Source organism: Podarcis filfolensis, assembly GCF_964270895.1.
Source record: "Podarcis filfolensis genome assembly, chromosome: 16".
NCBI classification, from domain to species: domain Eukaryota; kingdom Metazoa; phylum Chordata; class Lepidosauria; order Squamata; family Lacertidae; genus Podarcis; species Podarcis filfolensis.
Genome location: NC_139620.1, coordinates 28,392,757 through 28,415,208, shown reverse-complemented (window position 1 = coordinate 28,415,208; position 22,452 = coordinate 28,392,757). Strand labels below are relative to the sequence as shown.

At 45.2% G+C, this 22,452-nt stretch overlaps 1 protein-coding gene across 1 annotated transcript in view; it reads right to left on the bottom strand.

Annotated features, from left to right (window-relative positions):
- PI4KA (phosphatidylinositol 4-kinase alpha) overlaps nt 1-22,452 on the bottom strand; it is a 99,779-nt gene that overhangs the window by 3,968 nt on the left and 73,359 nt on the right. The window contains exons 34-53 of the mRNA XM_083589660.1: nt 21,621-21,772; nt 20,229-20,336; nt 18,997-19,124; nt 18,792-18,911; nt 17,266-17,345; nt 15,552-15,745; nt 14,746-14,836; nt 13,405-13,572; nt 12,544-12,597; nt 11,401-11,521; nt 10,769-10,898; nt 8,975-9,045; nt 8,445-8,517; nt 8,149-8,219; nt 5,613-5,722; nt 4,023-4,127; nt 3,249-3,374; nt 2,299-2,419; nt 1,042-1,201; nt 459-548 (exon numbers count right to left, since the gene is read on the bottom strand). Coding sequence (XP_083445786.1) covers nt 459-548; nt 1,042-1,201; nt 2,299-2,419; nt 3,249-3,374; nt 4,023-4,127; nt 5,613-5,722; nt 8,149-8,219; nt 8,445-8,517; nt 8,975-9,045; nt 10,769-10,898; nt 11,401-11,521; nt 12,544-12,597; nt 13,405-13,572; nt 14,746-14,836; nt 15,552-15,745; nt 17,266-17,345; nt 18,792-18,911; nt 18,997-19,124; nt 20,229-20,336; nt 21,621-21,772 — 2,273 coding nt within the window. The remainder of the gene's footprint in view (nt 1-458; nt 549-1,041; nt 1,202-2,298; nt 2,420-3,248; nt 3,375-4,022; nt 4,128-5,612; nt 5,723-8,148; nt 8,220-8,444; nt 8,518-8,974; nt 9,046-10,768; nt 10,899-11,400; nt 11,522-12,543; nt 12,598-13,404; nt 13,573-14,745; nt 14,837-15,551; nt 15,746-17,265; nt 17,346-18,791; nt 18,912-18,996; nt 19,125-20,228; nt 20,337-21,620; nt 21,773-22,452) is intronic.

Sequence of the window (22,452 nt, the reverse complement as noted above, 5' to 3'; positions counted from 1 at the left end):
GCCTTGGTAGAAGATAAGGTTCCTGAAATTATGATCAATGTTGCCAAATTCTGTGTAGCCGCTATTAGGCGCAGGAAACAAGAGCTTTCCAATGCCAATATGCAGGCGAAGGCAAATACTTAATTTTATTTATGCTGTCTAATTTTAAATTGCTGTTATGGCCTAATCTGTATTGAAATTGTCCTTTGTTTTTTCCGGTGTTATGCTTTGCTGACTAGCTGTACGAGTTAATCTGGTCTGTGACCGTTTAATAAAATTTGATTTGATTTGATTTGAACAGCAACCTCCCCCCAGACCCGCCCCATGGCTGCCCATTCTGAGTCTGGTTGTGACCATTAAGAAAAGGCTCCGCGTGGAACTCAAGGCAGACTCCAATTCAGGCCCAAACTAGGCCCAGGCCTGCTTAACTTGTGCTTCCAGAGGGCAGCCCCCGCCATTAGGAAAGAGGCACGACTTACTTTAACAGTTTGATTGTCTGCCCTCGGAAACAGGGCAGCCCTGTGTCCAGCATCAACGTCACCAGAGAGACCACGGCATCCATGTAAGGCCTGCACAAGGGTGGGGGGGGGGAGAGACATAGACATGGACAGAGAGAGGAGAGGGAATTATTAGAGCCTCTCCTGTATCTGAAGAAAGAAAATAAAACCAGAGGGACTCGGTCTGGGGGTGGACCACACCTTATTACTGTAATTAAATCTACACGGTGTAATCATCTCCCGTTTGCTGATGAGGCTGGGTTGCCACCTGCAATCTATCAGCCATAACGAAATTACTGCGACAAAGGCAGCCCCCGTTCCTCTAGGATTGGCAGCTGTGATGCCAACCTCCCCCCTCCCGCCACAAGGCAGTTGCAGGAATGGTCCTTGGGAAAGATGAGCTGGCCTTTGGTGTAATTCGGTCATTTTGATGTATTTTTAATCTTTGTTGAAAGCCGCCCAAAGTGGCTGGGGAAACCCAGCCAGATGGGCGGGGTACAAATAATAAATTTATTATTATTATTATTAGGGCTTGAGATTGACTCCAGAGTGCAAGCCTCCTCACCTGACTGCCAGGTACCCCCTGACGCACATCTCCATGAACCACTTGAAAGGCGTGGCCTCCATCTTCCCTCCCATTATCATAACCATCTCGTCGGTCAGCTTGATGTCTGGCTCCCAACCCAGGTTTCCGCCAGGAGAACTCTCAAACATGAAACCAAAGTCTGTGCCAGGGAAGGGGTGGAGGGGGGAGAGGGAAAGCAAACAAAACACAAGAAGGATCAAATAGGCCCATTCTGCTCCCTCATTCAAAAGTACTAAATGCCCGTGGGTCCAATCGGCAGTGCAGCCACTGGAGGCTGTCTAGGACTGGGGAAGGAATGGCAGGGAGAAAAAGAACCCTTTTACCCTTTCCGCACAAGATACTTTCCCACTCAAAATCTCAGCCTCGCCAAGTGCTGCTCCTCCCCCCTCTGAAGTTTGGGGTGTGCATTTACAATACACGCCCTGAGCCTCATCAGGGCGCGTGATTTTCAGCGGGAAAATAGCTGGCAGGGAAAGGGTTAAACATCACCTGCACTCATCAGTTTTGTCTTGTGTATATAGGCGCTCTAAGTCTCTGCTAGGAGAGAACTCTTTGCCTCTGAAAGTGTGGCCTAAGCTTCCTTAGACAAGGACCAATGAAATTTCACATCACACATTAGAAGCCAAAGTGCATTCATAAACAGATGAGCACCTCTTCTACCAGTTGGTTTTATTTACTGATTACATTTATATCCCTTCCTTGAAGAAGCTCCAGACAGCATAGAGAGTTTTCCCCTCCCTTTCGATCCTCACAAGAACTCCGTGGAGCGGGTTAGGATGAGAGATGGCTATTAGCTCAAGGCCGCCTTCTGAGTTTCGCAGCCAAGAGACGATTTGAACCCAGGTCTCCTCTGCCCTAGAGTCAAACCAGCACACCATGAGGTTTTCTGATATTCCAACTATAAGAGAATGGGTAGAAACATTTTGGGGAATTTACAACAGTGGCTAAACTAAACTAAACAATTTTATTAGATTTAAACAATGAAAACTAAGACATGGCAGCTTACCTGAGGTTGGTAACAGTTTATAATGCTTTGAAACACATTGCATAGAATATAAATAACTGCTTTGGTGTTTAATTTCAGTATATTTCAACGTTACTTACTGCTGTTTCTCTAACCGGATATGTCCTTGCGTAAGAACATATTTACATGCATTCGTGTTGTACAGAAAAGAATAAAATTCTCAATGACAAAAACAAACAAACAAACAGAACAAAACCAAGGAGTGAACTAACCAATATGAATGATGTGTCCGTGTTTGTCCAGCATGATATTGCCATTGTGCCTGTCTTTAATCTGCAACAGGAACAACAGAAGGCTGTAGGCAGCCATGCTGCGGATGAAGTTGTAACGAGCCTGCAAGGATGAGTCAAGTGTTGGTAGTATTAGATTAAGCAAAGAAAAAGAAATATAAATTTCAGATCATCACTGAGAAACTACAGATAATAGGAAGAGTGGGGTAGAAGCCAGTATCTCTGAAACCAATAATTTTGTCAGAGTCTTGCAGCAAACAATTTTACACGGATGATTAAGTTGACTTTTGCAGAATTGGGGGGGGTGCCTTTAATTTTTAACCTCTAAAAAATGGCACATGTGTAGCCCTTGGGATGCTGCTGAACTGCATCCCTGGTCGTTATTATATCAGCTGGTTGATTGGTTTTACTTATAAGCCGCTTTCCCACAATGAGCTGCGCCAAAAGCAGCTTATGGCAGACATCCAAAACATAAAAACAGAGAATATTGGAAATGCAAACATACCAAATACAGAACATGCCAGTAAATTCAAAATGACAAAAACCAACAATTTAGCAAACACAGAATAAATTCACTATTACAGAAAAAAAACCTTACCATATCTAGGCTTAGGTACATAAATATAAAGCAAAAATGAAAGTTAAATAAAGTTTCTGGTACTAATCTTGCTGTACTCCAAAGAGCCTGACTTAAATATAGTTCAGAGAGGAAGGGTAGATTACATACAGCTGGTTCCCATATCCTGACTCTAGAGGAGGCTGACAGCAGCAAAATGCAAATGTCAGGGAGAGCAAATCTCTTCCTAAACCTCCTGAGAGTACGGGCTGCTGGTGAGGGTCTTATTGCAGGCTGTGGGTGGATGAGTGGGGGGTGGAGGGGTGTTGTTAAATCACTACCACAACCAAGTCTGGCTCAGCATCGGGCAGAATACCTTTTGGAAAGCCAAGGTTGATTCATCTCCGTACTGCCTTGTAAAGTAGTCATACATCCCAAAGTCTGTCTGCCTGCCCAGCTGGTCACGGGACGTACAATCAGGAATGCATTCGATGACGCCACACTAGGAGAAGAAAGCAGAAAGATTAATGACCACAACTCACGGACCTTGCCGTACAGCAAGGCTCATTTTCAAAAAATAACGTTGCCGGTATGTGCTAGGTGCTGCACATCGTATAGAAATACAATACAATAAAAGGTCAGGAACACATTTTAGAATAGGCAGGCAGAACCCTTGGCCCTCCGGCTGATGCCGAACTACAACTCCCATCATCCATGCTTGCTGGGACGGATGGGAGTTATAGTTGTGCAGCCCCCTATAGAGGACCGCTTGGAGGCCGCAAGAGGAAAAGGAGGCTTGTCAGAGAAAAACACTCACAGAGATAACAGGCTCATCACAGAGATAACAGGCTCATCTCAGCTATCTGCCAACCACCCATTCCCACCACCCTTCTGAGTAATACCCCTCCCCACCTTCTCACTATATAGAAGGATCTGGCAACTTCTGTTTCAGTGTATCTGAAGAAGTGTGCATGCACACGAAAGCTCATACCAAGAACTAACTTAGTTGGTCTTTAAGGTGCTACTGGAAGGAAAAAATTTTTTTTTGTTTAGAGATATATGGGATTTTGAAAAGGAGTGGCGAGTTGCCCCTTCCCAGGGGCACTAAATCCTGTCTTTCCATTTGAAGAGTCAGTAAGTAAATACTCACCCCTGGGGCTGTGGCCACTACTCTGTACGGAAACACATACAGGTCTAGACCCACCAGCTGAAATATGTTCTTGAAGAGGTCAATGATTTGCAATGCCAGCATGTCCTGTTTAGCAAGGAATGGAAGACATGTTAGGAGGAAACTAAATCAGATCCAGCAGAGGCAAACAGAGGCAAGCAAGTGGATTTGAAACCGATTTGGCCGAAGGAGGCAGGGAATTGTGTAAGCCCAAAGGCTGGAGAACGTCCACTTAATCTCAACAGTGTGCTTCAAAGTAGCCTTAGAGCTAGAACATGCCTTACTTATGCCATGAGAGAGGATGGCACGCTGGGCTTTTTCTCCATCTTTCTTTGCTGCAGGCTTTGAGTTGGCTCACTTGCAGAAGGCTCCTATTAAGCATAGGACGCTGTCTCATACACAGCCAAACAACTGGTCCACGTAGCTAAGCAGGCGTCTGTATCAGGGCAGCCCAAGTTTTCATAACAAGGGGCCACATGAGCACTTTGACATGGAACCCGCGGGCTGCACATTGTCTTGTCACACTGGGGGTGGGGGTGGGGAGTGAGGTCAAAAATTGACACACCCAGCCCTTGTGCACCTTCCCATAGCCACCTAAGCGAGGCACCGGGATCTGGGAAAGGAGGCATGAGGTGGGACCTGCCAGACCCAAGTCCCAGCACCTCCTTGCCGAGGCTTAGGAAGGAAGCATGAGGGCTGCAGGTGTCAAATGTTACCAAGAGTTGCCGAAAAGGGCTTCGAGGGCCGCACGTGGCCCTCAGGCCATGCGTTGGGGCCACCTTGGTCTATATTGGCTGGCTGCCATGGGGGGGGGCTTTCAAACGGGGCGTTCCCAGCTCTACCACAGCACCCCCTTCATGTCACTCTGCACAGTGAGCCACCTTGAAAACTTTTTGAAAAAGATAGGGAGAAGAATCTTACTGATAAACATAAATAAACAGCTCAGATATCACTGCTTGCAATAAATTCTGCAGTTGTTATCCAACTGAGTAAGAGTTACTCAGAGTAACTAGCAACACCCTAGAGGTCCCGGGCCCTAAGGAAGTCAGATTAGCCTCAACCAGAGCCAGGGCCTTCTCAACACTGGCTCCGGCCTGGTGGAACGCTCTGCCTCATGAGACCAGGGCCCTGCAGGATCTGATTTCTTTCTGCAGGGCCTGTAAGACAGAGTTGTTCCACCTGGCCTTTGGCTTAGAATCAGTTTGATTCCCTCCCCCTATTTCTTTTTCCTTTCTCCTCCTGTGAAGAGGCTGCATCCTAATGTTTTAATGTTTTATTTTAATATTGTTTTTAAATCGTATTTTAATCAACTTGTTTTTATTATTGGTTGTTAGCCGCCCTGAGCCCGGTCTTGGCAGGGGCGCGTGGGGTATAAATAAAAAATTTATTATTATCATTATCATTATCATTATCATTATCATTATTATAGTAACAGCCTATGTATGCAGTGGGGCAGCAGGCGTGGGGTTTTTTCGCTCTCAGGAGAAAGCAAAATAATAATAATAATATGCGCGCTTATTACTGCCACAGTTCAACTGGTCGCTGCTGAGAAAGGGCTTGCCGCCTCCTTACCTGTCTGCAGTCATCGCCCACTTTAAAGATGGCTGCCTGCCAGCAAATCTTCTTGCTCTCCACCCCATCTTCTCCGCTTTCGTCTATGGAGTCCGAACGACAGCGCAGACCTGGAAAGAGGGTGAAATCCAAGTAAAACCAAATGCAGTTTCACCAGGGAGAAGAAATGCTGGCACTCCATGCAAGCTTGCCAAGAGAAGGAGACAACTAAATAACAAAAACACTTCCCCTTTAGCAGTAATACTAAAGACATCCTCCTGAAAGGAACCCGGCCTCCAAGAATAACTGCAAGACCTGTAGCTTTAATCGTAGAATCACAGAGTTGGAAGGAACCCCAGGGGTCATCTAGTCCAACCCCCTGCAGTGCAGGAATCTCAGCTTAAAGCATCCACGACAGAAAGCCATCCAACCTCTGTTTAGAAGCCTCCAAGGAAGGAGAGACCACAACCTCTCGCAGGAGTCTGTTCCACTGCTGAACAGCTCTTAGAAAGTTTTTTCCAAGTGTTTAGTCAGAATCTCCTTTCTTGCAACTTGAAGCCACTGGTTCAAGTCCTACCCTCCAGAGAAGAAAAAATCAAGCATGCTCCCTCCTCCGTGTGACAGACCTTAATATATTTGAAGATGGCTATCATACCTCCTCAGTCTCCTCTTTTCAAGGCTAAACATACCCAGCTCCTTCAAACGCTCCTCATAAGGCTTAGTTTCCATACCCTTGATCATCTTGGTCGCCCTCCTCTGCACACATTCCAGCTTGTCAACACCCTTCTTAAATTGTGGCACCCAGAACTGGACACAGTGTTCCAAGTGTGGTCTGACCAAGGCAGAATAGAGTGGTACTATGACTTCCCTCGAACTGGGCACTATACTTCTGTTGATGCAGCCTAGAATAGTATTAGCTTTTTTTGCTGCTGCTGCTGCTGCTGCATCACACTGTCGCCTCATGTTAAGCTTGTGTTCCACCAAGACCCCTAGATCCTTTTCACACGTACTGCTAGTAAGGCAGGCGTCCCCCGCCCTATATTTGTGCATCTGGTTTTTCCTGCCTAATGTGCAGGATGATATTTTCGGATACGATCTTTAAAGGAGGTTAAGGGGTGGTTAAGGGGTGATATGATAGCCATGTTCAAATATATAAAAGGATGTCACATAGAGGAGGGAGAAAGGTTGTTTTCTGCTGCTCCAGAGAAGCGGACACGGAGCAATGGATCCAAACTACAAGAAAGAAGATTCCACCTAAACATTAGGAAGAACTTCCTGACAGTAAGAGCTGTTCGACAGTGGAATTTGCTGCCAAGGAGTGTGGTGGAGTCTCCTTCTTTGGAGGTCTTTAAGGAGAGGGTTGACAACCATATGTCAGGAGTGCTCTGATGGTGTTTCCTGCTTGGCAGGGGGTTGGACTCGATGGCCCTTGTGGTCTCTTCCAACTCTATGATTCTATGAAATATTACTTCTCCTTCCCTTAAACAATAATAATCATTTGTTTCTCCTCTGTTCTCTGAGTTTCCCAGTAGAATGGTTCTGTTGCTGTTTTTTATTGGATTTACTATACTGAATGTGCTATAGATAAATAGCTAGCCAGTCAGCCAGAAGGAGGAGGATTGGGAGACAAAGCTAGCTTAAGCTGGCTCTGCTAGTCATTGGCTCTGGCGCCACCTACTGCTGGCCTCCCCTGTCTTTCACCCAATGGGCACCAGCCACCACTGAAAGAGAGAAGAGGCAACTGCAGAGCTATGCCATGTTCCACAGGAGGTAAAAGTAATCCCAGCAAGCCACCTTGGGGATCTTTTTTGATGGAAAGTTCGGACAGGAACCAAATGAGTAGAATAAAGAAATATGTACAAAGTTTCACACAATAGAAATGAGGAGGCTCGAGTAAACATGGAAAGGATATACAATTATTTCCTCTGCAGATGGCGCTGTGGTCTAAACCACTGAGCCTAGGGCTTGTCGATTGGAAGGTCGGTGGTTCGAATCCCCGCGACGGGGTGAGCTCCCATTGCTCGGTCCCAGCTTCTGCCCACCTAGCAGTTCAAAAGCACGTCAAAGTGCAAGTAGATAAATAGGCACCACTCCGGCGGGAAGGTAAACGGTGTTTCCATGCACTGCTCTGGTTTGACAGAAGCGCCTTAGTCATGCTGGCCACATGACCCGGAAAAACTGTCTGTGGACAAACGCCGGCTCCCTCGGCCTATAGAGTGAGATGAGCGTGCAACCAACCCCAGAGTCGTCTGCGACTGGACCTAACGGTTAGGGGTACCTTTACCTTTAGACACACAGTGAGGTCATAGGGTCTAGGGGACTGCGCCAAAGGCTTCATGGAAAAGGTTGATCTTACTGACTGTAACAATCACTTCCTTATAACTCACAAGCACTCAATATGAAAAGCACATGGAATACATCCATGTCAATTATATTCCTCTTCAAGGGGAAGCCACGGATTTCAGCTAAAATACAGGAAGCGGGGGGAAATCACTGCAGGAAACTGTAATGCAAATGGGGACAGACATCATATGTACTGGGAAGCTACTGTACTGACCTTCTTTTTCGAGTTCGCTGACTCCGCACCGCTTCACCTTAAACTTGGCCAAGTAAGGTGCCTTGGCAGCGCTGGAAGGACATTAAGAGTAGGAAAAGTGAATAATAATACAGAATGGAAGTGGGCCAGTGTGGTTGGACTGCAGTCCCTTGACCATTGGCCATGTTGGCTGCAAGGGATGGTGGAAGCTGTAGTCCACAGACACCCCCCCACCCCTGGGTTCAGAAGGGGAAGGGAATCCAAGTCTTTATGACTGGAGGCAAACTGAGCTGAGGAAGAAAACAAGGCCATCATACCTTTGCATAGGGGTTCCTGACTTGTAGTCAATGTCCAAGACAATCGCTTCGGGGTTGCTGGGCAGATAACAACCTGTCCAAGAGAAAGAGAATTCCCTGGTAAATCAACTTGACGCTGCCGTGTTGGTGCGATAATGAACTCAGCAAGGCATCCCTCTTATCGCTTTGCACATTGGTCCAGGAATTAGTGTCTGAAACAATGTGGCTATCACATTCAGATCATAGCCTGCAGCCTTTGGAAGAAACCCAAGCTCTTCCGCAGAAGGAAATTTAATTCCCATGGACACACACACACATGGCAGTTTGTTTGCCAGTGGTATAATTACTTGGGAAAATGGTTAGCTACTCTTTCTCACTAACAGCTAGCAAGTAATGTGTGAGTGGTGTGTGCGCGTTTTTCAGCTACGGTTTATTTATTTTGGCTGAAAAAGCTCCCTGGGCAGCTCACACAAGATCAATAAAAACAAAATGGTTCCTGTGCATCGATGCCAAAAGAAAAGAAATTTTATAATAATTGTTCATCTCCTTACCGGGCTGCACTTTCACCTCGGACAAAGCACTCAAACAAGCCTTTTTCCTTTCGTCACCTTTAGGATAAGGCCTATGGAGGGGGAAGAAGAAGAAGAAGAAGAAGAAGAAGAAGAAGAAGAAGAAGAAGAAGAAGAAGAAGATGATTATTGTGTTTGAACCTGAATGAGGAAATCTGCCGCACAAGCACTGGGAGGGTCTGATAGCAGAAAAGGTGAAGTTGGAACCGGCCGATCCTGTGAGTGTGTTTTGTCTGCTGTATCCAAGCTCAGAGGTATTAAAAGCCTACAGCTTGGCTCCAGGAGACAGCACAAGAACTTTCATCTTGAGGCTATTGGCCACTGGCTAAAAGCCACTTTTCAGACCCAGGAATTCAGACAACAATGAGGGTGGTGATGCAGCTTTACCACACACCAAACAGACTTAAACTGGACCAATAATTTTTTTGTCACCTGAAGATAAGTTTGGGTCTACAGAAAGAGTTTTACTTTTGCAAAACATGTCATTGCCCAGATTCAGGTAGGTAGCCATGTTGGTCTGACGCAGTCGAAATAAATTAAAAAATTGTCCAGTAGCACCTTAGAGACCAACTAAGTTTGTTCTGGGTATAAGCTTTTGTGTGCATGCACACTTCTTCAGATACCTGAAGAAGTTACTGTTATTGTCATCTGAAGAAGTGTGCATGCACACAAAAGCTTATACCCAGAGCAAACTTAGTTGGTCTCTAAGGTGCTACTGGACAATTTTTAATTTTTTTTATTTATGTCATTGCCCAATGAGAGCAAATGCTCAATAAAAGAGTCTGGGGTTTCCACCCAGAGCCAGAAGTAAACAGCAGGTATTTCTGTACTTCAAAAGAGTCGCCTCTCAAGGTTCAGCAGACTTTCCGGCATGCAATCAAGTTAAAAGGTTATTCTTGGCCAAGTCACCGTTTGGGGAATTATGATAAAAGAGCACTTGGTCAAACAGCTAAACCACAAAAACATCATGCGAGGAGAACCAATAGCCCAAGTTTAAACATACTGGGCAGGCAAATCTTAAATGCAAATATAGATACATTTGTTTACTGTACAGATTATAGACCTGACAATGCAATCTTGTATAACTAGCTCCTGTTTCCTTTTTTCACACATTACTACAAATGCAAAGTCTTCAGCAGAATAAAGTTTATAACACAGCATGACAGTGATAATAAAATCATAGTTAGAAGGGACCCCAAGGCTCTTCAACCCCCTGCAATGCAGGAAAAGCAGGGATATCAACACACAGCCCCCCATCCAATTTGAAACAAAACTGGATCCTGCATAGCTCTGCAAATATGCTAGCAGTTTTATTGCTAATATGATTATTATTGTGGATGAGACTTGTTAGTCGCTTGTGATACAGAGGTCTTAAAAGCGACTTGCAATGTATTTAGAAACATAAACCTAAATACATTATAAGATTCACACATTCAAACAAAAACACATTATATTGCCATAAGCAGGTTTTTACCAGTAATATTTTAAGCAGAGATAAAAATTATTTTAATTAATTTGTTTGTACAAGTTAATTATAAACCTCCCTCTCATAAGATACCGGGGGGTGGGGTTACAGCAACATTTTAAAAAACCATTAATTTTTTTATCCAAAATCAGGGGCGCCAACTCATGGGGGCCAAGCTGTTTGGCCCACCCCCAATATATTTTGGGGAGACTGCCCCCGCAAGGTTGAGGGGGTGGAGGAGATTCAGCCCCCAGGAGGAGCAATCAGGACCGCTAATTGTCAGCACAATCTTCTGAGCGTCTATTACTTACTTGATGATGGCTGAAACGTTGGTGATTTTATTGAAGAAATCAAATTCACGTTGATAAAACTCCTTTGCTGGCCCAGATAATGAGCCTGTTATTTCCTCAACCAGCTGCTCCAGCAGTTCCCCGATGTCAGCTGCGTGAAGCGTCAAGCAAAGGAAGGAACACGAGACACTCAGAGTTACGTTCTCCAAAATCGCTTCACAATAAATGCGCTTTCCGAGGAGTAAAAACATTGGGAATGAGCCGGGCGAAGGTTCAGCACACCGAAATCCTATTTAATTGGGCCCGTGGGGTAGAAATGCATGTCCTCAACTTCTGCGCTGAAAACTACTTGATAGCCACAAATGCCCTCAGCCAGACTGGGTGGACTCATACGCTCATCAGCGTATCAGTGGGGTTTTTTGGAAAAATGACATTTGGGTAATGGGAACTTTGGCGGAGGGCTTAAAATGGTGCCACCACAAGCTTCATAACCCGAGGAACTTGGAAAGCAGAGATAAGGGAGCTGTGGCTCTATGTATATGCTTGGACCCCAGCTCCTATCAGCTTGGTGGATGATGATGGAATGATGGGAGTTGTAGTCCCATCATCACATGGAGGTCCAAGGGAAACAGCCCAAGGTATAAAGCACTTACGGTCTTTCTGATGCCCCTCTTCATCCAAGAAGATGTTGGTTTTCATGTTCCAAATGAACTGGTGAGCCAGCAGCTGGGATTTGGCGGCTGCCCACAAGATGTACTCCCTCACGTAGCCCATCTGAGAAAACGCAAGGAGTCCCATTACCCAGAGGATCTCCCCCAAGAGGTAGCATTTTGGGGCTGAAATATGAACGGGGCCTAATGGACCACTGTGGTGCATTTGCAGCAGCCCAAACAACCCAAACCTTCCGCAGCTGCAACAAAACGTATTTCTCCCATATCGGTCTTTGCAACCACAAGCTTCCAACTGTTTGACTTTGCTCCCAAAGGCACACTCCTCCACCGTCTCCCGAGACAGACAGATGCCAACAATAACGGACAACCCACTCACACATGAATCCACCCGCCCGTTAAGATCTTATTCTGGCCTCCCGCAACCCAGATCCTTCCAGATGCTGTTGGTCTAGGATTCTATGACTACGCTTACTGTGTTTTAATGAGGATTGCTTTGTCGCACATTTTAAATTATGGCTATTTTTATTCTAACGCTTGTGCAATTGATTTGTATACAGTGGTACCTTAGTTCTCAAACTTAACCTGTTCCAGGAGTCCGTCCGATTCCCGAAACCGTTCAAATACCTAGGCACGGCTTCCAATTGGCTGCAGGAGCTTCCTGCACTCAATCAGAAGCCGCGTTCGAAGTTCAGCTTCCGAAAAACGTTCACAAACTGGAACACTTACTTTGCAGTGTTCGGGAGCCGATTTGTTCGACAACTAAGCCGTTCGGGAACCAAGGTACCACTGTGCTTGTAAACTGCTTAGAAGTCTGTTTCAGCATTAAACAGGATACGCATCTCCACATCTCTGGAACTCTCTTCCAGAAGGGGCACCTGTGATCTTATCCACTTTTTAAACAAGCCTTAGAAATATTTGTTTCATTCTGACTTCTATTGAAGTGTTGCATGGTGGGTTTTGAGACTGCTGTTTTTAAATTTGGAATTGGATTGTTTTTCTGTACTTTTATATTGCTGGAACCAGGGTCTGCAAGCTGCCTTGGGAGGGGGCTTTTGTCCTGAAAGGTGGCCGATGCATTCCTTAAAACAAAGGTTCCAGGCTTGTTCAGTACTTGTGCAGCCTTACCTTATCATATCGAAGTGCCTGCACGATCTGTGGAATGTAAAATAAAATGGCATCCTGGGAGGTGTGAATAGGGAAAGAGAGAAAAGAAGAAAGAGAAAAAAAGCAGTTAGGATTTGATTCTTCTCAAGTTAGGGAAGGAAAATAAATTTCTCTTGAAAGAGCGAACACATTTAACCAAATCCTGGCTTCGGAAACAGATTGCTCCCTTACTGTCATGACAGTGCTTGGAATATTACTGACAAATACCCGTTGGCCCCCACCTTGAAGAAATGCTCCCTTTAAAACAAATAGAGATGCGGTACTAATTTTCCCCAACCTGATGCTGTCAAGGGCTACCACGTAACATTTAAAATGAAAATATTGTCACAGTAACGTTAATAGATCAGGGCAGTCCTGCTCCTTCCCTCTAGCACACAAAGACAACAAAGCAAAATCCCTAATTTTGCAAAAATGAGTTCTAAGGTAAAGGTAAAGGGACCCCTGACCATTAGGTCCAGTCGTGGCCAACTCTGGGGTTGCGGCACGCATCTCGCTTTATTGGCTGAGGGAGCTGGCGTACAGCTTCCGGTGTCATGTGGCCAGCATGACTAAGCCGCTTCTGGCGAACCAGAGCAGTGCACGGAAACGCCGTTTACCTTCCCACCGGAGCGGTACCTATTTATCTACTTGCACTTTGACATGCTTTCAAACTGCTAGGTGGGCAGGAGCAGGGACCGAGCAACGGGAGCTCACCCCGTCGCAGGGATTCGAACCGCCGACCTTCTGATCGGCAAGTCCTAGGCTCTGTGGTTTAACCCACAGCGCCACCCGCGTCCCTTGAGTTCTAAGAGCGTCCTGTGAAAAAAAGGCTGGGTTTCTTACCGGAGGGAAAGAACGAAGGACTTTAACTCCATACTGGGCTGTCAAAGGATGAGGAGGATACATGCTGGAAAAATAAGAAAGGCCCGTTGGAGGGTCTGTCGGCGTCCAACAAAGGATGTGGCTCAGCTCAGGAGCGTCTGCATCTATCGTGTGCCACGTGACGAGGTACTGAAAGCAGAAAGGGGGTGGGGAATAATGAACTAAAAAGCCAAGATGGGAGTGAGTCACTGAAGTGGCCAAAATGGGGAAGGGCCCACTGGAAAGAAGCAAGATTGAAGAATGCTGTACCTTTCTGCTAATCATTTAAACACCATTTGTTCCCTTGTTTGTTAAATTTATATACTGCCCTTCATCTGAGGAACACTGGGGCGGTTTACAGTATAAAAGCACAAAAATACATAACAAACAAAAATGCATAACAAACAAAACTATGCCCCTGCCCCCACAGATTGTTTAATCAGTCCAATGCCTGGGAGAACAGGAATGTTTTCACCTGGCACCTAAAGCGAAGGCACCAGGCGAGCCTCCCAGGGGAGAGCATTCTACAAACAAGGAACTGTTGGGAAAGAATCATTCTGCACAGAAACATGTTTGTACCTTTAAGAATAGTTTCTGTAAGCTCTGGGCTGATTGGGTGCAGCTGGCCATGACTACAAAAGGAGAAAAGCTGCAGTTTGAACTGCCTGCAGAAAAACACCCACAAGCTTTGTTGTTTTGTAATAAACCTTTATTTAATTTGGTTTTACACCGGTCTCATGGAGTCACAGTCTCTGTCATCTGCCACCAGTGAAAAATCCCCCTCTAACAGAAACTACTGCAGAAAAAGCCCATTCTCACCATCCACAAGTTTAAGTCTCATAGTTACAAAAACCAGTATGCTGCACCTTTGCGATTTTGAAAAAAAGAAATTAATTCTTGGGACCAAACAAGCTGCGAAAGGACAGCCACGTCTGTTGCTCTGCCCCATTCACATGGAAAGAGGGGCTGGAATCTGATTATTTATTTTTACATGGCACAGAATTTGCTCCATGTCAGGCATTTTGACCACCGCGCATTCCCCCAAAGGCCCCCATAGGGTGAGGACCCCTGGCATAGCCTGAAGGGTCATGATGCAGCAAGCTTGATTAAGATAAGCAAGATGCTGGCCCTGCAGTCCAAATCATCCAGAGGCATCCAGGTTAAGGAAGGCTAGATGATGCTAGAGCATCCAGGAAAATGATGCCTTATCACTTTGGGCCTAATACAAGCAGCATCTTCAGAGCAGCAAACGTGTTTCTCATGGTGTTCGTAAGCAATCCACATTAGGTTACAGGCACAGCCAGAACAAGCACAGACGCTTACCTTTATTGCTTCTGGCACATCACTAACTGCTCCTGGGTCCAAGCGGACGAGACGAGTCACTTCCATTCCGATGGCTTCTGTGTTTTTAAACCTAGGAGCGACAAGCAGTTTGAACGGATTACTGGGACACAATGAACACGACGCGGTCCCTTCTCCCTACTTGTCATCAGGAGGTGGGAGAAACTTCATTTGGTACTGCAGCTTTGGCCCAAAGGAGTCGGCCTTTAGAGCAAAGGCTGGATTGGCTAAGTAGAGGCCTAGTAGTTCTCATTGAGATGGTCAACCTAGGTTAGGTTTGAGGTGCTTGTATTGGTGTGCAAAGCCATATACAGCTTGGGATCGGGATAACGCAAAGAGAGTCTCATGGCCAACTGATCGCTACATCCTGCAGGAGGGCATATGGCAGCCAGCATATTATCAAGAGGTCTGTTTCACATGATGCCAAAATCAGATAGGCCCAGATATTTCACAAGGAAGAAGAGAAGAGTTTGGATTTGATATCCTGCTTTATCACTAGCCAAAGGAGTCTCAAAGCGGTTAACATTCTCCTTTCCCTTCCTCCCCCACAACAAACACTCTGTGAGGTGAGTGGGGCTGAGAGACTTCAGGGAAGTGTGACTGGCCCAAGATGCTGCATGTGGAGGAGCAGGGACACGAACCCGGTTCCCCAGATTACGAGACTACTGCTCTTAACCACTACACCACACTGGCTCACGGCAACTTCAAAAGGTCGAAGTAGCAAGGTCACTGCCCTGCAAAGAACAGTGGAATGACGTCTCATCTCCTCCTTAAACAGGGGCTCTCACCTGGTGGGAAGCTGGACGGCCAGGTGAGGTGAAATACTCCACGCCAGATTGACATTATCTTTCCACTGCTTCTCACTCAGGCTGACGTACTTTGACCTCCAGTTTGCAACGCTGTTCTCCCCGGTCTGATCCAGCTCCAGCTCCGGGGATGAGAGAGGATTGTACCATGTAATGAGGCGTTCAATCTCGGTAGCCTTCGGAGGGAAAATAAATAAATAAAAGAAGAGAAAACAAAGTTCTGTCAGATCAAAGATGAAACGTTGCACATATAGTATGCGTGCATTGCGTGGACGGACCACAGCTCTGTGGCAGGACAGCTGCTTTGCATGCAGAAGATTCCAGGCCCAATTCATGACATCTCCAATTCAAATAATCATGTTGCAAGGTGATGGGAAAGACACCTTATAGCAGGCTTCCTCAAACTCGGCCCTCCAGATGTTTTTGGCCTACAACTCCCATGATCCCTAGCTAGCAGGACCAGCGGTCAGGGATGATGGGAACTGTGGTTTCAAAACATCTGGAGGGCCGAGTTTGAGGAAGCCTGCCTTATAGAGACCCTGGAAAGCTGCTGTCAGACGGAGACTAGACTAGACTAGATTGGGGTAGCCAAGTTGGTGTTCTCCACATGCTGTTGGACTACAACTCCCATCTTATCTTAGGACTGCCCAGAGCAGGACTGCCCAGAGTGGAATTAAAAGTCTGGGAGCAAGCAATATCCCTCTGGCTGAAAATCCATTACAATCCTAAGGGACTGTTACCTTGCTTCCTGGCCGCAGCTCCCTATCCTCCTTGGCCTATGCAAATAACTAATAAGATCAAACAAATTGGCCTAAACCCTGAAAATCTTTTTATTGAAACTCCGAACAAGGCAAAAGCAATTGTCACTCAGAGACTTCACGATGTCGAATTACAACAAGAAGTCGCCCTACTCCCGGAGACGTATAGATGCTTAAAAGCTTGGCCTAATTTTGCAGCTGCCCCTTACTTAACTAACATCACTAACGAAGCTTATAGATGGGCTTTCTCTAGAGCCCGCTTTGAGACAATGCCCTCAGCAGTGCTGTACGGCAAATTCACGCGGGTACCAATGCATGCGCGTCTCTGCCCCTGTATGTCTAATAAGGTAGAATCTGTCACACACATCCTTCTATTTTGCGAATTTTATAGTGAAGAACGAGTTCAACTTATTTTGCCGCTTTTATCAAAATTTATACCCCTACAACATTATTTGGAATCCTCCCCCGAAATTCTACGAAAATACCTTCTGGAAGATTCCTCAAGCTCAATATCATATGAGGTGGCCAAATTTTGCACTTTAGCAATCAGGAAGCGTAAATCTCTTCTGTTGAATGGCACACTGCAAAGTTCCCTTGTGTAATCTTTTTTTTCCCCCCTTCTGATGTTGTTGTTGATCTCTTTTTGTTTGATCTTGTGATGTTTAGTGTTACTGGCTTTTGCCGCAATAAAACTTGAAACTTGACAACTCCCATCAGCCCCAGCCAGCATTGGGGGAGGGATGATGGGAGTTGTGGTCCAGCAACAAGTGGACTTTACCATATCGCCTACCCATGGGCTAGATGGACGAACAGACTGGCCTGGAACAGAACAGCTTCCTGCATTTTCCTTCACTATCTTAACTCAACTCTTGCTTACTGGTGCCTAACAAAAGTGTATAAGCCAAATCCACTCTACTGAAGAAGTAAAAGCAGCTTACCAGCAGTGACAACAGCAACGTTCTCCTTTTCATGTAGTACTTGTGAAGCTGGGTCCCTCGATTGGTCTTCTTGGACATTCCTTAAAAAGAACACAGTGAGCTTTCTCAAGTCTCTTTTCATATCTTCTTGCTCTGTAAGGGTTTCTGATGGCGGACTAATTCCATGCAAAACCACAGCTTTGCAGTGACCAAAGTGGACACTGGTTTTCAGCACTGTGCTATTTTAGCGCCTTTCATGAGGCAGCAGACTATTTCAGACTCTTGCCCGAAATCCTAGAGAGCGACTGCCGATCACCGTAGACAATGCTGAATGACATGGCTTTGGACTTCCTATCACATATAAGTGCAGCATTGTGGAACTACTATGCATGAGAGACACACAGCTTTGACGACAAAATTGAGAAGTCCTTGAAATACTCATCATATGCTGAAGAAACAACTCTTTACACTGGCCATTGACCCCCCCAGATGTGTATTTTGTAGGACCCCACCTATTCTCTTGACTAAATTTGTTTTAACCGATTTGAATATGGTACCTTCAAAGTGTTATAAATTGCCCTGGGACTGCAGAGTGAAGCACAGAGAATAAATCTTATTAATAATAATGATGATGATGATGATGCATTCTCTGCATTTAGAGATGCACAGACCAGGAAAGTAAAACGGTTGGATTTGAAACCTTACTTTTGGTTCTTGCCGAGGTCAATGTTATGCAAGTTCTTGCAACAACAACCCTTTAATTTATATATATATAAATTAAAAACACAGAACACAAGCTTCTTATATAAAAGGCCTCTGGTTCGATTTTCTGCATTGCCGCTAAAAACCACCTTAAGGTAAAGGTAAAGGGACCCCTGACCATTAGGTCCAGTCGTGGCCGACTCTGGGGTTGCAGCGCTCATCTCGCTTTATTGGCCGAGGGAGCCGGTGTACAGCTTCCGGGTCATGTGGCCAGTATGACTAAGCCGCTTCTGGCGAACCAGAGCAGCGCACGGAAACACCGTTTACCTTCCTGCCGGAGCGGTACCTATTTATCTACTTGCGCTTTGACGTGCTTTTGAACTGCTAGGTTGGCAGGAGCAGGGACCGAGCAATGGGAGCTCACCCTGTCACGGGGATTTGAACCGCCAACCTTATGATCGGCAAGTCCTAGCCTCTGTGGTTTAACCCCCAGCGCCACCCGCGTCCCTCAAAAAAACAACAACTTTAAACAGTGCTAAAAACAACCTTAAGCTTGCAGACAGTTGTCAGCCAAAACATGTAATACTAGGCCAATGTAGCATAATAGCTGTGGGGTCACACCAAGACTGGAGAGATCCTGCTTCAAGGCTCACACAGCCATGAAAACTCACAGGGTGAACTTGAACGAGTCATTCTGTCTAGACCTCACAATCCTCTAAAGGTTTTGCAGAGAATCAAATGAGTATGTGTGCCCCTTTGTTCTCCTTTAGGGGATGGGAATATAAAACATAAATTAAGAAGGGTTTAGCAGGGCTCAGGATAAGGAAGTGTCATGTGAGACAGACCTGATTTTTTGGAGATCGTTGACATGCCGCTGGACAAAGGGTATGTATTTATCCATCCCTGGGTGGCTTGCTGTCGAGACCCAACAGTGATGTCCAAGTTGCTCCGTGTATCTTGATTATCTAAAAAGAAAAGGAAGCGTCCCGTCACCAGACCAGACAAATGAAAAAGGGAAAGTTGTTTTATAGTTTCTTATCTAAGACCCACCGGGAGGAACAAGCTGGCTGGCTGTCAAATATTTCTTGTCAGAGAACATGGCTGTCCAAAACTTGATTAGGGTGATGATATCCTCACGCAGCCTCTTCTCCCCTTGGGTTGGACACTTTGGAGCAGAGCTTAAACACACAAAGCATAATTTACTTATTTTTTAATATGATTTTTTATTAGTTTTTTTTTAACATTATCATTTTCGACAGTAACTAAACATACTTTTACATCTTATTCAAATTTTTGACTTCCATCAATCCTGTCTGAAAATTTTCCAATCTAATCTCTCAGTATGCATTTCTTATCTTCCCTATTACATTTCAAACTCATAACCAATATCTCTATCTTTTTCTACTTTGTAACACTTCGTATATTTCTCCTTACAAAACTTATTGTAGTCCTACTAGTGTAATTTGTGGGTTACAGTTGCTGTTCAAATAATTCAGATACTTCTTCCAATCTTCTGTAAATCTCTGGTCCCGCAGGTTTTGAATCCTTCCTGTCATTTTGCCCAATTCTGCATAGTCCATTAATTTCGTCTGCCATTAATTAGAAGAGTGCAGGTGCTTCGGGTAAGAGACAATGGCCTGGTTGAGATGAAATGCTAAACTATGCTGTAATGTTTACACGAATGAACCTTGGAAAACATGATCAGCTTTCACTTCCATTTTAAATCAACTGCAGTCTATCGTTCTGTCCAAACCTTAAGCTGTGGCTAAACTTAACTATGACCTAGGGCAGGGATGCCTAACCTGCAGCTCTCCAGATATCACTGGACTACAGATCCCATCATCTCTGATCATTGACCATGCTGGCTGGGGATTATGGGAGCTGTAGTACAACAGCATCTGAAGGGCCGCAGCTTAACCATACCTGGTTTAGGGAAACAAGCCAGGATCATAAATCATAGCTTAAAGTTGACTCTCTCTTTTTTAAAAATACTGCAGTTAAAACTGAAATAAAAGACTCTGATCATCCAGAGAAAAAGAGAGAGCAGGTAAGCCCAAGACTCATTCACATAACCAGGCTATTAGGAGCACAGTTCAAAGCTGCCACCCTTTCTTAACTCTTAGCTTTTTTCCACTTTCAGGGCAGCTACCTAAAACATAAAGAGTTGCAATATCTTATTGCTGCGCTGGTATGTTGGGGCAGGGGAGGAAATAAGGGGGGCCCTTGGATTGTCCACTTTACCTTTCTCACATGTTAAGTAAGGAGCAAAAGCGCAGCAATACCTGAAATAATCAAAAGCAGTTGAATATATCTTCTCTCTCAAAACATTGCGAATCGTTGCATTTGGGACCACGTCAGCGTGAAGCAGGGACAATCCCAGAGTCAGCAGCCTAAATAATCCCGAAAGAAATGAAGACATAAATACATGAAAAGGCAGGCGAATACTCTTCCCTACACATGCTAACAGGTTTCCGATTTCACTTAAAAAATAATAATAATAATCCTGTGCAGGCTGATGCAGAAGCATATATTACTGATTGGGGCTCAGGAGCCTGTTACAACACATGTTCGGAATGGGGGCAAACGCACACAGTGCTTGCCACGTTTTATGGAGGATGCCTGATTGAAGGTGGGAAACCTTTGGCCTCCAGATGTTGCCGGACTACAACTCCCCATCACACCTGGGGCTGGGGGGGAGCTGGAGATCAAACACATCTGGAAGGCCACAGGGATTCCCTACCCCTGTTTTCTTGCACCAAGGCTGCAAGTGCAAGCTTTTTCTTTTTAAAAATGAAAATAAAAATGAAGGCACGTCCCCTGCAATGTGATCCGGCTGTACTCTTCAGCAGCATGGTGTTCTATTGAGAGCAGTCAAAATCCAGTGCTGAAGGAAAGCTGGTCAGCTCCAGATTTCGGTGGTGCAAAGGCAGAACGGCTCAGAAGAGATGAAAGGGGGATTAACTCTCCCTGAGTCACTACTTCCAAAATCTATAATTTAGACAAGTGGAACATGGAAACCGCAGAACTGCTAATCCTACGTTCCCACTCTAACCCACCCTGGATTGTGTCCTGCGTACATTGTCCCATAAATGTAATTGACAATCAAACCTATTCTTATCTGAAAAATCACACCCATTTAAGTTTTGTAGCTCTGACCTGGATTCCATTCATGATTCACGCTACAGGTGTGGCAAAGAACACGGGAAATAGGTTTAGTTTTGCTTTTGGTCAGGTGAATAGAGGTGCAAACAATGAGTTAGGCTGAACCATCATCTTCAAGACGGCTCCATATCAATGGATCTGGCTAATTTGTTAAGAGAGAGCCAGTGAACACCTCTTTATCCATCTCCCAACTAGAGATCTGTCCTAGGCTCATTTTCTTTTGCACATAGTTGGGTGCAACAGAGCAAGGCTAACCAACATGATGTCCCCAGATGTTGAGGACACTAAGTCCCACTGGTCCCAGTCAGTGTGGCCAACGGTCAGGGATGATGGGTGGTGGAGTCCACAATATCTGGAGGGCACCATATTGGCTACCCTTGTAACAGAGCCAGAGGCTAGACTGGTCAAGGACTAGGATAGTATACACCCAGGTTTCAAAGCCTTTCCCATGTTGCATTTTCCTATTTCTTTCTTTCTTTACCCCCCCAAAAAGCAAAAAGGCACCCACTTACTTGAAACGTGGCCCAATCGCTGCCACGTGCCGATTCATACTGCCTTTTGATCCCCCAATGTTCAGAGAAAGGGATCGCTGGAGCAGACTGGAGAAGATTTCCACCTGATCAGAGCTACAGTACTTTGCGATTTCAAACCTCTGCACCAGGAACTGTGTCAACAAGAGAAATGCTTATATGTATCTCTCAACAGAATTAAAACATGGACAGCAAGCTCGCTTTTAAATTCACAGAACTCACTGTCCACAAGACATGCTTACACCTTAAAGGATCTCAAAAGGGGAGAACATGAAAGCCCTCATATCCCAGCCCGATCACCCAAGATCATACGAAGGAGCCATCTTAATTGTTTACCTGTGTTACAGAGACTGGAATGGCCTCAACTACAAATCAGGCATTTACTGCCACCATGCTGCAGAACACCGTTCCAGCAGGCTTTCGATTTTCAGGAGTCTCTTGAAGACTTTATGCCAACAAGCCCATGCAATTTGCTTAATTTTTTCTGAGTAGACAGTCATTTTAGTGGCTCTGGTTTTGTTTTTTTAAATGTTACTGTACACTGCCCTGACGTTTCATGAGAAGGTGACATATAAACACCAGGAAGAACTTTCTGACAGCAAGAGCTGTTCCACAGTGGTTCTGGGAGCTGTCTACTTCCCAAAATGTTCATCCTGTCTTCAGCCACCAGGTGGTGTCATAGCCCAACATGATGGCCTTGCATTGCCAAGTGGAAAACGGAACAACTTTTGCTGTCTAGCATTTCATCGGAAGAGTTTGCTACTTAAAGATCACTCCTTAGGTTTGTAGATATCAAATCAATGTCCTTTAATGA